The sequence below is a fragment of the Delphinapterus leucas genome, chromosome 13 (assembly GCF_059928025.1).
Source record: "Delphinapterus leucas isolate spDelLeu-1000000601 "Yukka" chromosome 13, BTC_Dleu_Yukka2, whole genome shotgun sequence".
In the NCBI taxonomy this organism is placed as follows: domain Eukaryota; kingdom Metazoa; phylum Chordata; class Mammalia; order Artiodactyla; family Monodontidae; genus Delphinapterus; species Delphinapterus leucas.
In genome coordinates, this window is record NC_143141.1 from 27,191,625 (window position 1) to 27,206,363 (window position 14,739).

The 14,739-nt window shown below is 41.7% G+C and overlaps 1 protein-coding gene across 1 annotated transcript; it reads right to left on the reverse strand.

The window, feature by feature from the left end:
* Window positions 1-3,385: 3,385 nt before the first annotated feature.
* Window positions 3,386-11,458, reverse strand: LOC111169113 (uncharacterized protein C2orf78). Its single transcript, XM_022563091.3, is given in 6 exon segments — window positions 3,386-4,190; window positions 4,193-4,967; window positions 4,969-5,336; window positions 6,622-6,978; window positions 6,981-7,367; window positions 10,233-11,458. Coding segments are annotated over 6 exon segments (2,745 nt in total). The 5' UTR covers window positions 10,333-11,458; the 3' UTR covers window positions 3,386-3,432.
* Window positions 11,459-14,739: the final 3,281 nt, after the last annotated feature.

Sequence of the window (14,739 nt, forward strand, 5' to 3'; positions counted from 1 at the left end):
CCTGCACTCTGTCCAATGATAAAGCCCACTGGTTTATGCACCCTGGAAAAGAGTTATTTCAAAACAGTATAAGTGAAGCATTGATGAAACAGCCATGAGGAACACGTTTCCACATGGCCTCGCACCTCCTTTTCAAAGTGCTTTAAAACGTTTTTCATCCAAAAATCAATAAAAGAAAAGGATTGGGATCAAATCCCGTACAGAGGTAGTGTAAGAAAAAAGAGAATAAGGAGCAGAGTAGCATCTCTTCAGACAATAAAATCAAGTTGGAAATACAGGTCCACAAAACAGATCAAAACTGTAACCTATTATTTCAAAGTGGGCTAAAAGATGTTAGGAAAAACAATGGAAAAGATGAAAGAACATGGATCGAGGAGGGAATGGGAAGTTATTGTTTAACGGCTCTAGAGTCTCTGTTTGGGATGGTGAAAAAGTTCTGCAAATGGTAAATGCTGATAAATGCCACCTATGGGTGTTTGGTTTTAGTTGATCTTCTTCCATGAAAGGGTTTGGAGAGATTCAGAAACTATGCTGCTGCCTCCATCTTTCTGAGGTCCTGCTCAATCTTTAGACATAATTATTTTGAATTTGGACAGTGGTGATGGTCACACAGCATTGTGAGAGTATTTAATGTCACTGAACTGTATACTTGAAAATGGTTGAAATACTAAATTTTCTTTTATGTATATTTTACCATAATAAAAAAAACCATGAAAGAACAGCATAAATCAGAATTAGGTAAGATGATAGAACTCAAGACAGAATTCAAAATAAAAGAAAAAAATTTCAGAAATGAGGACTAAATTTAAAATAATACAAGAGTGGGGACTTCCTGGTTGTCCAGTGGTTAAGAATCCACCTTCCAATGCAGGGGATGCAGAGTCAGTCCCTGGTGGGGAACTGAGATCCCACATGCTGCAGGGCAACTAAGCCCGCACGCCGCAACCACTGAGCCCACGTGCTCTGGAGCCCACGTGCCACAACTAGAGAGCCCCCGAGCCATAAGGAAGAGCCCACGTGCTGCAATATCTGACACCACCAAAAATTAATTAATTAATTAATTAATTAATATGAGTGAATGAACATAATGGATAATGCCTTAAGAGAAACAAACAAGAAAAGGAAAAAAATTTTTAATCAAAAAGAAGATAAAAAGAATTTTAGAGAAATGGCAAACATAAAAGATAGGAAAAAAGAGTCAGGACAGCTCTGAAAAGAGTAATATAAATACGTATAAGAATCTATTATACCATAAAAGTGACATTTCAAATCAGTGGGACAGATTAGTCAATAAATTGTGATACATACATATTGGGGTATAAATATTTCTCTGGAAGGATCCACAGCACGGCAAAAGCAGATGTCTCTGAGGAGGGAAATGTGAGGCTGGGGAATGTGGGGAAAAGGGTGACTTTTCAATGAATACCCTTGTGTACCTTTTCTAATGTTCTGTCATGTGAAGTTATTACCTGTGAAGTTCACCTGAGTTCAAACTCCAGTTCCCCCAATTGCTAGCTCTTAATCTTGGGCAAACTCTTCACACTCTCCAAGCCTCTTTATCTGTGAAATAAGGTCAGTAACTTAGCCTGGTTCTGCCTGGCAGAGAATAAACTGTCAATAAGTGGAGATTATTAGTGTAAAAAAACCAAATGCCCATCAATGGATGAATGGATTTTTAAATGTGGTGTATATGTGAAATATTATACATTCATAAAAAGGAATGAAGTACTGACACATGCTACGACATGGACGAACTTGAAAACATTATGCTAAGTGAAAGAAGCCACACACAGTGGTCCCATTTGTATTATGTCATGAAATGTCCAGAAAAGGCAAAACCATAGCGACAGAAAGGAAATTAATGGTTGCAGGGACTGAAGGAGGAGGGGATGAAGAGGGCCTGCTGATGGTTACGGGGGCTTCTTTGTGGGGTGATGAAAACGTGATGGGTTAGATGACGGTGATGGTTGCATAGGCTTATGAATGTACGAAACGACGCTGAATTTGCAGTTTCAGAAGGTGAATGTTATGGCATGTGAATCACATCTCAAAAACTTAATTTTGAAAATGAACATTGCCAGTTTTCCCATGGTCACTATCCACTCTCCACTGTCTCCATCTCTCCCTTCTCCCCACTGCATTCCTTTGGACGCCCACCACTGCCGCTCTCTACAATCCTCACTCCCTCGACCTGCCCCACGAGGCCTCCCAGGGAGCCCGTGAACCACTGGGCGCCTGCGTCCTGTGGCTGTTGGAGCGGCTGCCCAGTGTGCGTGCCCCCACCGCTCTCACCCGTGAGAGTGGATGCTTCCGTCGGATTTTCTCATGCGTTTCAGTTGATGGTGATGCTTACAGAAGGCGGCACGCAACCTGGTCAACAGAAGAAGCCCCACAAGTTAATATTTAGGCCCGTCCAGAAGTTTGATCTCGTCGACCAGTAACCTCAGGATGCTGTCCTCTGAAAGCCAGGTTGGCCGCCTGCAGGCACTTACAAATACTGAGGACTTTGGAGGCATTTGGGCCTGCAACTGAGGCCTTGTACCTCACGTGCGATGTGAACTCAGCCCTTTGCTGCACCTCTCTAAGTGAAGTGGCACAGGAATACTGGCCTTGCCCGTCGTTGCCAGGATTAACTGAAGAGTGCATTAGCTGCCCTGGAGCTTAGGTGTTGAGTACATGGTGATTTACATACCAGGCCCTACTCGTGGGCCTCCTGATGCAGCAGTTCCCTTGGCTGTGCCCCTGTCGTCAGCTGCCCCTAGGATAACTCTGAGCCCTAGCCACCTCTCTGGTAGATTTCCCTATTCCCCCACTATAATCACACCTGAATAAGGCGACTCTAACCTTTCAGAGATGTGTCCTGAACCTCTTGTTTTCTTAAATACCTATCTGGTGGTTGTGAGACTTAAGGCCAACCTCCCCAAGAGACTTTTTCTGTTTCTCCCAGTAAACCTAGACTTACCTTCTGTCATCTTCAACTCTACTCAAATTTTGTTCTTTCACCCCTGACCTCTGACCCTGCTTTTTACTTCTTCCATTTCATCCTCACTCCTGCTTCCTTTCATAAATCCATAAATCTCTTCTGGCCTTCCTAGCCCTGGGCCAAGTTCCTTCCTCTTTCCTCAGTTTTTACCCCTTTCCTCCCCTTTCCTTCATTCTCCCATCCAACTTTCAGTCCTTCCTTTCTCATGCAGACTTTGATTCCAACCCCATCAAAAACAAACAAACAAACCGAAAAGCTAAAACACACCACAGTTAGCAGCATCTCAAGATTCAAAAGCTTTATTACTCATCTATGAATTCTATTACATTTATTTATTCAGTTTTATTGTTTTAAAATATATCAAAATAAATAGAGAAATTTATACCTATCTTATCTGTATATGGAAGAGCAGCTGGTCCCCAAGGCGGCACCAACACTGCTAGCAGCTCTTACTTTACATATCCGTAGTAGTCAGCAATTTCCATTTCTTTTTCCCTCTCAATGAAAAATTGCACTTTCCCCAAAGAGGTGTATTTGGCAGCATTGTAACGTTCTTGTTGAGCCCGTCTCTTCATGGCCTCCCGCTCTGGCCTCTGCTCGTGTTTGATGGGCTTTGACATTACTGGCTCGGGAACATTGGGTTCCCTCCATGGAATTGGTTGCTTGCTGAAGTCTTGGAGTAGAAATGGGGTTTGGAGCTTGGGTGGGGACTGGCGCTTAGTCATAGCAGGGGGAACAGGCTCCCGCTGGAGAGAAGTGCAAGATGAAGTTTTGTAGGGTGCAGGCCTAGCAGCAGCAGACTGAGGGACACTAGGCTGGGTATGGTCGGTCAAACACGGTTGGGTTGGTTAGTCATAGTTGGCTGAGATGGTTTGGCAGGACCCGGGAAAGGCAGGAGATGGCTGGGATGAACTCACTGCAGGAGGTTGAGCTGAGTTAGTAGAAGCAAGCTGGGCACGGTCAGCCACAGCAGGCCAATGAGAGGACAGAGACTGTGGCCTCCCAGGAGCAGGTCGAGATTGAGGTTTGTCCCAGGCAGAAAACAGCAGAGGTATCAACTTGACCTTCCCAGGAGGCGGCAGCTCATACTGGGATGGAGATGAACACTCTTTTTCAGCACTGCTGTCTGGTTTCTGGGCTTCGACTTGAGTTTTCTCAGGACTCTTACCCTCACGTGGGGTATGCCTCCATGGCTGGATAGCTGGGGGTGTTTAGGGTTGCTTGAATTTCCCAAGACCCAACAGGAAGATAGCCCAGTTTTCTTATCACTCTCCTCCCCCAGTGCATGAAAAACCTTCACAGACTCCAGCATGTGCATGCCTAGGGAAGTTCGAGGCTTTTTAAAGCTCTCTTGGATAAGCTCAGTTTGCTGCTTCTTTCGCTTCGTCTGGGGAATTGTTGGCCTCTCTTCTGCCTTGACTTTGTTCCCTGACTGCTTATTCTCTTCAGCCTTCTTCCTTCCTCTGGTCCTTGTGGTCCTTTCCTGCCCATGGCTCTTCGTTTTGCTGATCTTTCTGGATGCAGCTTTCTGAGGTTTGCCTTTAGAATGCTTGGCCGTGGTCACAGGAGCCCTGTCACTGACTGCAGCATGGCATAGAAGCACTTCTCCCCCTAACAGGCACTCTGGATTCTTTGGCTGGATTTTGGCCTTGGGAGCACCACTGATAGGCTCAGAGACTTTATGTTTGTTCTTCCTGGGTTGAGCAGAGGGAACCTTTATGACACTTGGCTTTTCCTGCACCTGATTCACCTTAATGGCTCTGGTGTCTTTGGCTTTGATCACGTTGGGACCTTTGGATTGATCAAGATCTTTCAAAGAATAAAAGAGCTGGGGAAGGTAAATATCCTCCGCCAGTGTAGTAATGTCTGCAAAACCACTGCTAGATTCCATCCCATTTTCAAGTGTCCCTACGTCCTCAAGACTCAGGCTGTTCTTTCCCAGATCAGCATTTTCAGAAGCAGGCTGCTCCTCTTGGCTGAGGGGATGCATCAGTGCAGGCCAGGAGCTGGTGAATATCAGGGATTTCTAAAGGGAGTAGTGGAGGCTCTTGGTTTTCTCTTGGGATCTGGTAGGCATCCAGAGACTTTGAAAGCTTGGTTTTAATATTCTCCAAGTGCTTACTCTCTATTTGCCCCTGGCTTGGAGCTGGAGGCAGGGCCAGGAGACTACTGGCACTCTGGACTGGAGCTGTCCCTGAAATGTCCCCAAGTTCAGGTGGTGGGTTACTCTCAAGTATCTGAATATTTCTGCTCCTGCAGGACTTGGGGAGTTCTTGAGTTTGTGTCACACAAGATGTCTGGCTTGGAGGTTGCAATCCCAGGGAATTTTTCATCACCAGGGAAGTCTCCATCCCTACAAAGGAATCCAGGTAGAAGTCAGTCCCTGGTAAGTGAGATGCTCCCCCTAAACACCAACACAGCAATCATGTACCTTTCAAGGTACATGATTGCTGTGTTGGTGTTTAGGGGCAAGATGGGCAAGGCATTTCTAGTAACTCTTCTTAAGGATCACGGACAGTGCCCTATGCTACGAGATAAGGGGTGACTGTTGGAATTCTTACTGGTGATCATTTCATGTCACCGATTCTTGGCTTTCTTTGTATTTCATAAGATTGTTATAAATCAATTAAAAATGAGTCTTATTTTTAAAAAATGAAATGTTTCACAAAGCCTAGCATTCTCATATAGAGTCCTTTCAATTCTCCCCACTTTCCTGAGAGGCTAAGAACACTTCACACCATGAGCTAGGAGAGGGAGTAGCGCCCTTCCTGATGAAATATATAAACAAAGACAGAGTCTTAGCCTGCTTGCTCTGGACAGGATCCCGGACCACAAGGTCTTAAACCCTGGTGTAAATTAGGGAAGTGAGGACAGTTAAACTGGCACTATGATAACAAGAGTTCTGAAACATCTTCCAAAGAGACTCTAGCAGTAGAACAGGGAAGGGAGTGAGACAGTGTGGTAGTACAGCGGGAATGATTGGCTACAGCAGTGAAAAATGTGGTACCTATTAGTATGCTCTCGGGGTTCTTGTACATGTAGCATAGATGACCTTTACAGTGTCCCTCCCACCTTCCCCCATGCATTACGTGTTCTTTTTTTTTGGTTTGTTTAATTTATTTTTATTTATTTATTGTTTGAATTTATTTATTTTATGTATTTATTTCTTTGGCTGCACTGGGTCTACATTGCTGTGCATGGGCTTTCTCTAGTTGCGGCTAGCGGGGGCTACTCTTGGTTGTGGTGTGCGGGCTTCTCATTGCGGTGGCTTCTCTTGTTTTGGAGCACGGGCTCTAGGCGCGTGGGCTTCAGTAGTTGTGGCTCACGGGCTCTAGAATGCAGGCTCAGTAGTTGTGGCACATGGGCTTAGCTGCTCCACGGCCTGTGGGATCTTCCCAGACCAGGGCTTGAACCCATGTACCCTGCATTGGCCGGTGGATTCTTAACCACTGTGCCACCAGGGAAGCCCTAGGTGTTCTTATGTGAGTCTAAAACCAGAGAGCCCTGAGCGAAGGTAGTGGTCATTAAAGGCTCAGGATCTAAATTCTACCTGTCTGTACACCACTTCCCAGCTGTAGATTTGACCCCATTTTTGAATGCTGACCTCATTGTTCAACTTTCTTGCTGTTTGTACTCACCTTGAAAACTTGTCTCTGTGATGGCTTGAGCAGACACAAGGTAGTAGATTCCAGAGGTGGAAGCTGGTGGTTGGATATTTGTGGGCTGAATCTCCTTTAGTACCATAACCACTTCTGGTTGCACAGGGGCCCTACATCCTGTGTATGACACAGAGCCATAGGATTGCAGGCAGGAGCCAAGTTGTCCATACAGTAAAGACCCCAATGTGCCTTGGTTATAGTAGCATACCTGGCTTCCTTCCTGGTAGGGAAGTGACGGGCTGTGTCCCTGGTTTGGAATCTGAGATGGTGTTCCCTGAGCAAGCCTGGCAGAAAGTGATGGATATAGAGGGACCCTGTTATTGGTGTCTGCAGTTTATCATACTGGGCTGCCATAAACATGGAGGAAGCAGCTGTGTGCTGGTCAGTGACTGCCAGAGTCAAGTGTCCGAGTGAAGGAGAATTCTTTTCAGTGCTTCCTGTGATGTCCCAGTCAAGGACACCCGGATAGGAAGCAGCTGAAGTGGAGGTCTGGCTCTGGTCAGTAACTCCAGATAACATAGTTGTGCTAGACTGTTGGTGAAGGTAGGCGCTACCCATGAGTGTCTGGAAAGAGGTACCAGTAGCTGATGCCGAACTGACGGCAGGAGCAGAGACTCTGGAGAAGTTGCAGACACTTCCTGTTAGGGAAGGTGCATTGCTCACCCCAGGAGGAGAGTGCTGCAGAGAATTCAGAGTTCCAAGCAGAGATGGATTTTGGAAATTTTCTGTAAGAACAGGAGGGTAATGAAAAGATCAGGCACATTGATAAATTCTCACTGTGTTTGAGGAACAACATTATCTTAAGGTTCTTGCTATCCGGACACCTGTAATGTCAATACTTACTGAGAAACCAAAAATCAGACCATTATGATGGTTGCAAGGACTGAGCAGTTTTACACTCTTCTGTATTAGCTGCCTGTGCTCCCATCTTGGACACAGATGGGCAGAAGACCCAAGTGGTATGGTTCAGACATTGTTCTCTAGGCTGGAAGCAACCTTCTCCCTGCCCTATCTTTCCTTTCAGCCTGCACTAGTATGGACTTCTATGCTGTTTCCTAGACTGGAAGCATTTTAGAACTAGGAGGTCTTAGAGAACTTCTATTTTCACAGTCTCATTTCATGAGGAAGGAAACTGAGACTCAGAGAGGTCGGGTTGACTTGTTCAAGTTCTCTCATTATGTTAGTATCCTTACCAGGTTTCAGAACCTAAGTATCCGGACTTCCTTGCCAGGACGCTACTCTGAGCATAATGCTGCCAGAAAGCAGGAGAAGTAGAACTTATAATATAGGCATTTTTTCTGTCCATTAGAAAACAGTACGGCTATTACCATTGTAATCTTCAGTGTCTCACTTTGCTTGTGGAGTTCCCATGCTATTACCTAGAGTTCACATGTAGCTCAGTCCAACTGGTAAATTTAAAGAGTCATTTTTACCCTCTTAAAGCCTGGTTTCTCATCCTACCTCAAAATGATTACCCGAAAGTGAATTTCTTAAGTGCTTTTGGAAACAAAAAAGCTATCTGCTTACTTCAGATTACTCATCCATAAAGTGGTTATAACAGCACCACCAATAATAATAGCAGTAATAATCCATGAATAAGCTGATATATAGTGTATGATTTATATGGAGGAAGATACAATAAGTTCTAGAAAGACAAAGAAAAATCATGAAAAACATATTACGTAACGTAAAAGAAATACATAGTTATGAAAACTGGGGTATGTGGCAAGTGTCAAAGCATAATGAGTTTACTAACAAATGACATTCTGTACCATACATGCAATATTATGAAAGTGAATTTTGCCCACTCTATTTTAGTGAATACTATTAACCAAAAAACGCGGTAGAATGTGATTTTGAATGAATTTTTAGCCAATACATACAGACACAGAAGATATATCAGTAAAAATGCATAACAAGCAACAAAATTCAATCAATGTGAATGTATACGTAGCCACAATATATGCAGACAAGTATTTCAATGAAAACTGGTACAAAGCAGACAGCAAAATAATAAGTGTAAAAGAATTTCATTATTGTGCTCATTCATATTTTTACCCAGCAAGTAACAGGTATTAAGCCTGGTAGAAATACGTATTTCAAAGAATAGAAATATACAATAAGCAGAAAGGAAGCTTAAAAAATATCAAGATGGTTTTTTTATTTATCCTAGAACTTAGATTATAATCATCTTCAACATCCAAGAAGATGACATCCCCAAACCTAAAAGAACCATCATCACTAGAATCCAATTAAAAAAGATTTTCAAATGTAAGAACATCGAAAGGCCTCCACAATATTGTTCTAGATAAATGTGGAATTTTTTTTTTTCTTGCTGCGCCACATGGCCCTGGCAGTGAAAGCACCGAGTCCGAACCACTGGTCCACCAGCGAATTCCCTCAATGTGGAATTAGAGATGTGGGGCTTGAATTTTTCTTTTTCTTCTTAGGTAGCTAAGATCTAAAAACGAACGATGGCTGTTGATCAATGTGCTCTCTGTGTTAGGAAGGAAAGAACTGTAAAGATGAAAAGCAACCTTGCCTTAGAACCTACATATCACACAAAGGAAATAGTCCTTCTGATTCAATTTAGAAGATATCATTTAAAAATTTTAATTGGTAAAATGTCTACATAGTTTAAAAATTAGAAAGAATCAAACATTGAAAAGCAGACCCCTAGATAACCACTTTGGTCTCTTGTATATAGGAAGCATCATTTCCAGGACATATTTCTAAAATGTTTATACTCAAAACTGGCAAGTGCCAACTGTATTCAGAGAGGCAATAAAAGAAAAAACACTGAGTATGACTTTTCTGGTAAGCTGCCTTTCCTGGTGATACCCTGTTCTGTCCTTACTTTCCTCTTAGTCTGTTAAAATAAGGATTTGCTACAATCAACTTTGTTTTGCCCTGCTCTGAGCAGATTTCACTCTATGCTCTTTCTGCTTTAATTTAAAATCTTTGGTTCCCATCAACATTCCATTGCAAACTACGTTTTTCTTGAGAGCTCCTCTATGCTTTCCCTCTTCATTCTTATATTTTTATCCTATCTCTTGGTTCCTGTTGGCCTGTGCTGATGAAAACAATCCTAAACTTCCTTACGTTTGACTCTGTGCCTCCCTATAGCCCAGTACTCTCCATCCTCTCTCCCTATTTTCTCTTTTCAACTAGTCGAAATATTAGTGGAGGGAGACCATTAGAGATGAAACATCTTGCTATATATTGCTAGTTTTCTATGTCACCTGTCTTTTCTATGTTTCTGTTGAAACACTCTTGAGAAGTCTCTGATTTCATTTTCTACATGGGTACCCTTTAAGGCTCAATATTGGAAAAAAAAGGGATCAGAGTGTACACTACAACCAATGTAGTGTCCTAACGTAACAGATAAGGAAAAAAATCAGGCTTTGTGAGACAGTCAATGATTTGTCCAAAGTCACACAGATAGTAAATGCCAAATTCAAAACTGAAATTAGGTCTCCAGACTTCTAGTTCAATACTTTCCCTCATTATTCCATGCTATTTTGAATCTACTAGTAAATTTAGGGGCAAAATAAATCTAACGAAAAAATTTAAAAAGTTTCTTTTCTTACCTGACATGGTCCTAGAAGAAAAGGAAACATCAACTGCAGATACAAGGGATGAGGAAACAACACCAGAGGATGTCTGAGTGGCTGCAGCTGAATGGCGCATGTGTCCAGTACAAAGATCACCGGTTACTGGTCACTTGTCACTGGTCACCGGTCACTTGTGATGATCCAAATTTATTTACAGACAAGTCCACGGAAACCCCAAGACTCTACCAAGTGGTAGTAGGTTTGGTAGGAGAATGATGTCACAAGGCAGGCAGTTTCCAGGTATGAGATAGCCAATAGGGAGGTCCGATCCCCAACAGGAAGGCGGGGCTGGGTGGAGAGAGTGTAGCAGAGCTAAAACAACACCTGAATTTCTGAGCTCTGGGCAGGAAATCCTAGAAGACAGATTTACCTCCCCCAGGCTCTTACATTAGGGAAATCGTTGCAACATTTCTTACAGACGTTCATTAATATCATTAACTAACAGTTACCTATATCCTGCAGAGTATTATATTTTATGTATCATATACTTAGAGCTATATATATCTTATTTAATTAATATCCTTAGGAAGGCAAGAGCCATCTAGTTGAACTATTACCGTTGTTCTGAAAACATTTCTGTCTAATTAGTGAACTTATAGCAGCTTTTAAGGAGAAAAAGTAGGGATTAAGAAGTTCTTCTTGTAACTTGGTTAAATAGTAGGGTGAAGTTTGTTGCGTGTACCTTGTGGAGAATGTTGTGGTCCAAGGCTCTTCTCTTTTAGTTTCATCTCCTTGACTCCTACCTTCCTTGGGCTGGGCTAGGCTGGGCCAGGTTGGACTTACATTTCTCTTCTGCTTTCTTTTTTTTTTCCATTATGGGCATTGTTTCTAGGACAAGCCTTGATCTTGCATTCTTACCCTCATGGATGTTACTTCCTGTCAACTTCCAGCAACAGGAGTCTTCTTTTCAGTGCTTGATGCTTCTCAAAATAGACTCTGCCCATTGGAAGCAAATACTAAAGAGCTAGAGACAGCTGTTTGCAAAGCTTTCCTCTTCCAGCCTTTGGTTGCAATTCTTTTGCCCATAATTTGCTGCCTCTAGTTCCTTGGGCCACACAGGTATCCTGCCATCCAGCTCCTTTATATGTGAGAGACATTCTGAATACGGTCCCTTTTTCTTTGCACAGAAGTATATACAGTGCGGCAGTTACTGTAATCTCCTCCCCCTTGCAAACAGCCACTCTAGAATCTTGGACCTCTAGGATTCTCTGTCTTGCATGCTTGGATGCAAGGCCAAGCAAAATGAAGAGGAGAATAATTAGAGAAGGGAGAGGACATTTCGTGGAGAACTGGGAGCAGATAAGGTGAAAGGGCACAGGAGAAAAGAGATTCATGTAGATTTTTTGGTTTCTGTGGGAAACAAGTTGCCACACTTTGGCCTCATTTTGTATTACCAGAACAGACAGTCACAGATGTAAGTAGCTCGATAGTGCAGCAACAGCCATGAATTCTGCACACTAAAGGGAACAGTCTTACATATATTTCTCATTTTGTTTTCTCTCATAGTACCTTATTAATAGCATTCACTGGTATGTTTGTAGAACACAGATTTTTTATAATGCTCTGGTTTTGTTCTCATGGTTCCTTGTCATATTTTTAAGCACTCCAACATTGTAAGACATACTGCATGTTTTTCTCTTGACGATTGTTTATCTTGAAGCATCATGAACGAACTTGACCTGTTGGATTTTGTGGAGAAACTTTAAAAAGCGTCTGTGAAAAAGGCATTGCGGTGAGTCGCATTATGCACCCAATTGTAAGGAACAGATATCTGCCATCAGCCCAACTTGGCCTGGGTTGCCTCTGTTTTAGTTCCCGTGGTTGGTGCTTTTCTCTCCAACCACTCTTGTGACTGTGATAATGTGAGTCAGGGCTGAGTTGCTAATGATTTATATGTGAGGTAAGCTGGTTTGAGGGAGGAAATCTATGGATCTAGTCATTTTCCTTGGTGGTAAGCTTTCAGGGAGGCGTGCAAAGATTGATCTTTCTGGGGACTTTTCTGGTACTAGGAAGATATCCCATAGATGGGACCTCCAAAGACACACATTTAATTTTTAGGCCTGTTTTTCCTATTATGAGATATGAGTTTTTTCACTGATGGGGATGATGCTTATCTGAGAAGAAATTGTGAAAGGTGTTGTAGTATAGAGATGTGGCTTAAGCTTTTAAGTGTTTTTCAAGGTTTTTCCCCTAAGCTTCCTACTTCAGATGGCCTACTCACATGATACTAGTATGTGATGTGAGGCTAACAACTTACTAAATACCTGCAAGCCAGATCAGTGTCTCTTTTCTCTATATTTCCATGGAAATCAAGGGACCCATAGCTACTGCAGGTTAGGGTGGGTGGTGTGAGATTGGGGGAAGTGTGGTAAGACACATTTTGGTATCAGTAAAATGTTTACATATTAAAATATTGAGCTCCAACATTCAATTCTATTTAAGCAAACCCTTAGTTAGGCTTTTCCTGGTTCCGAGCCTATGTAACTTATTTTCTCTCCCTAGTTCCAGCCGTTTAACTTTAGCTTGCAGGTTGAGCATCATCTTAACCTCCAAAGAATCTTACATGTAGGAGGAAGAAACTAAAGAGCTCTGTTTCAACAGTTAGGAACATCAAGCCCTACCCTGACCTAAACCTTTATTCTTACAGTTAGAGTATTGTCTTGTCCCGTATACCCACTTCCTGCATTTTGAACCCATCAGGTTAACTGAGACATGTCTTGGTGTAACATCTCCGGTTCATCTATCCCTGAGGCTCTCCTTAATTCTTCCCATTGTCACATTGTGATTTAATTAAATACTGGAATCCCTCAAACCCTTGCATGGTACCTGAGGCCCTATGGGATACTGGTAGATTTTGTTTGTGTCAAATATTTAGCTCCCTGATTCCCCAAATATCCCTTGCTCCTATATTTTCCATCCCAGCATACTACATACCCATTAAGGCATTGTTTTATTTCATGTTCGACCCACTCCCATCCAGAGGCCTACTCTTTGCTAGTTCTATACTTTCTGGAAACCCTGTTATGGCCAGGTCTGGATTTTTTTGTGTTCCCACGTAAAGCCTGTATCTTTTAGCAAGCTGGAACTATAGGACCAACATAGATTTTCTAGTTTCTGATAGATTTATGTCACAATTTGTACATTGTCATGTCTATAGATATTTGTATCATTTGTATTTTTTGGCCATTACATGCCTATTGGATATTTTTCATAAATTGCAAAAGAATATTTTATGATTTAGCACCAAATTGAATGTGCCTAATTGTAAGTTTGTAAACTATGTTGTGCTAACTTGTATCTTTTTTTATCCAAATAGTAATTTACTACTCTTGTCCCATTTGTAATTATGTGGAAATTTTCAGAATTGTAAATAATGCTTGTGGATTGAAACCTGATTAGACTATAACTGTCCCAGATATGTTAAAGCTAGTGGTCTTTTTACTCATTCATTCATTCATTCATTCAATAATTCTGACCTTCCTGACTCAGTTGACCCAGCTCAAATGGTTGTGAAGATTACTAACAGTGTATGTAAATTACTTTCAGAAATTTGAAACTGAAAAGTAAAACTAACAAAAAACATTTGTTATTATACATAACAGTGGAATTGAGTATGCTATTATACCCTCAGACCTACTGTAGGACATGCTGTTCTTTGCTGTTCCACTTGTGGCAGGATTCATAGGTTTTCTAACAGGTACAGATCCCTATGCCTGATAATGTGAGGAAATGTTATACCTGAGCTCCACTCTTATCTCTCTCAGGCATTTTTTGGTATTGTCTAAAATGTAAATCCATACTGTCAACCTCCAGCATGATACCAGGCACATAATAGAAACCCAATAAATGTTTCACTGTGAGTGGAGTATAAGTTGATAGAATTTTTTTTTTGTCACCAGTGAGTAACATTTTATTGTAATTATTTCTGAAGTGGGAAGAGAATTTTAAACATTGGAAAACCCTTTCGTAACTGTTATCCCAGTTGGTCCACCCTGATACAATATTTTTGCAAGGCTGATTAGGCAGGTTAGATTTATTGAAAATTTTTCAATTTTTTAAGTTTGCATCTCTTTCATTCCAGAAATTCTATGTCTAGAAATTTATATATAGCTATATACATGTATAAAGATGTTCACATTGCAGCCTACCTGTAACAGAGGACAAAAACAAAAAACAAAACCCCAGACTGAAAACAACTAAAAGTCCATCAATATTGGACTGGTCATATAAATTATGTAATGTTATGCAGCTATTAAAGAGAATAGAATGGATGTATGCAAAAATTGACCGGGAAAATCACTATCCAAGACAGATTGTAGACTATGTATAGTATGCTGCTCTTATATAAAATAGAGGATATCCGTTACGTACAAATACAGACAAGATACAAAAAGTGTGAATGTAAGCACTTATATATCTGAAACAACCACACAAGAAACTGGGAGAGTTGGACAGCTTTCCATGTCCCCAATTATTGGAATTC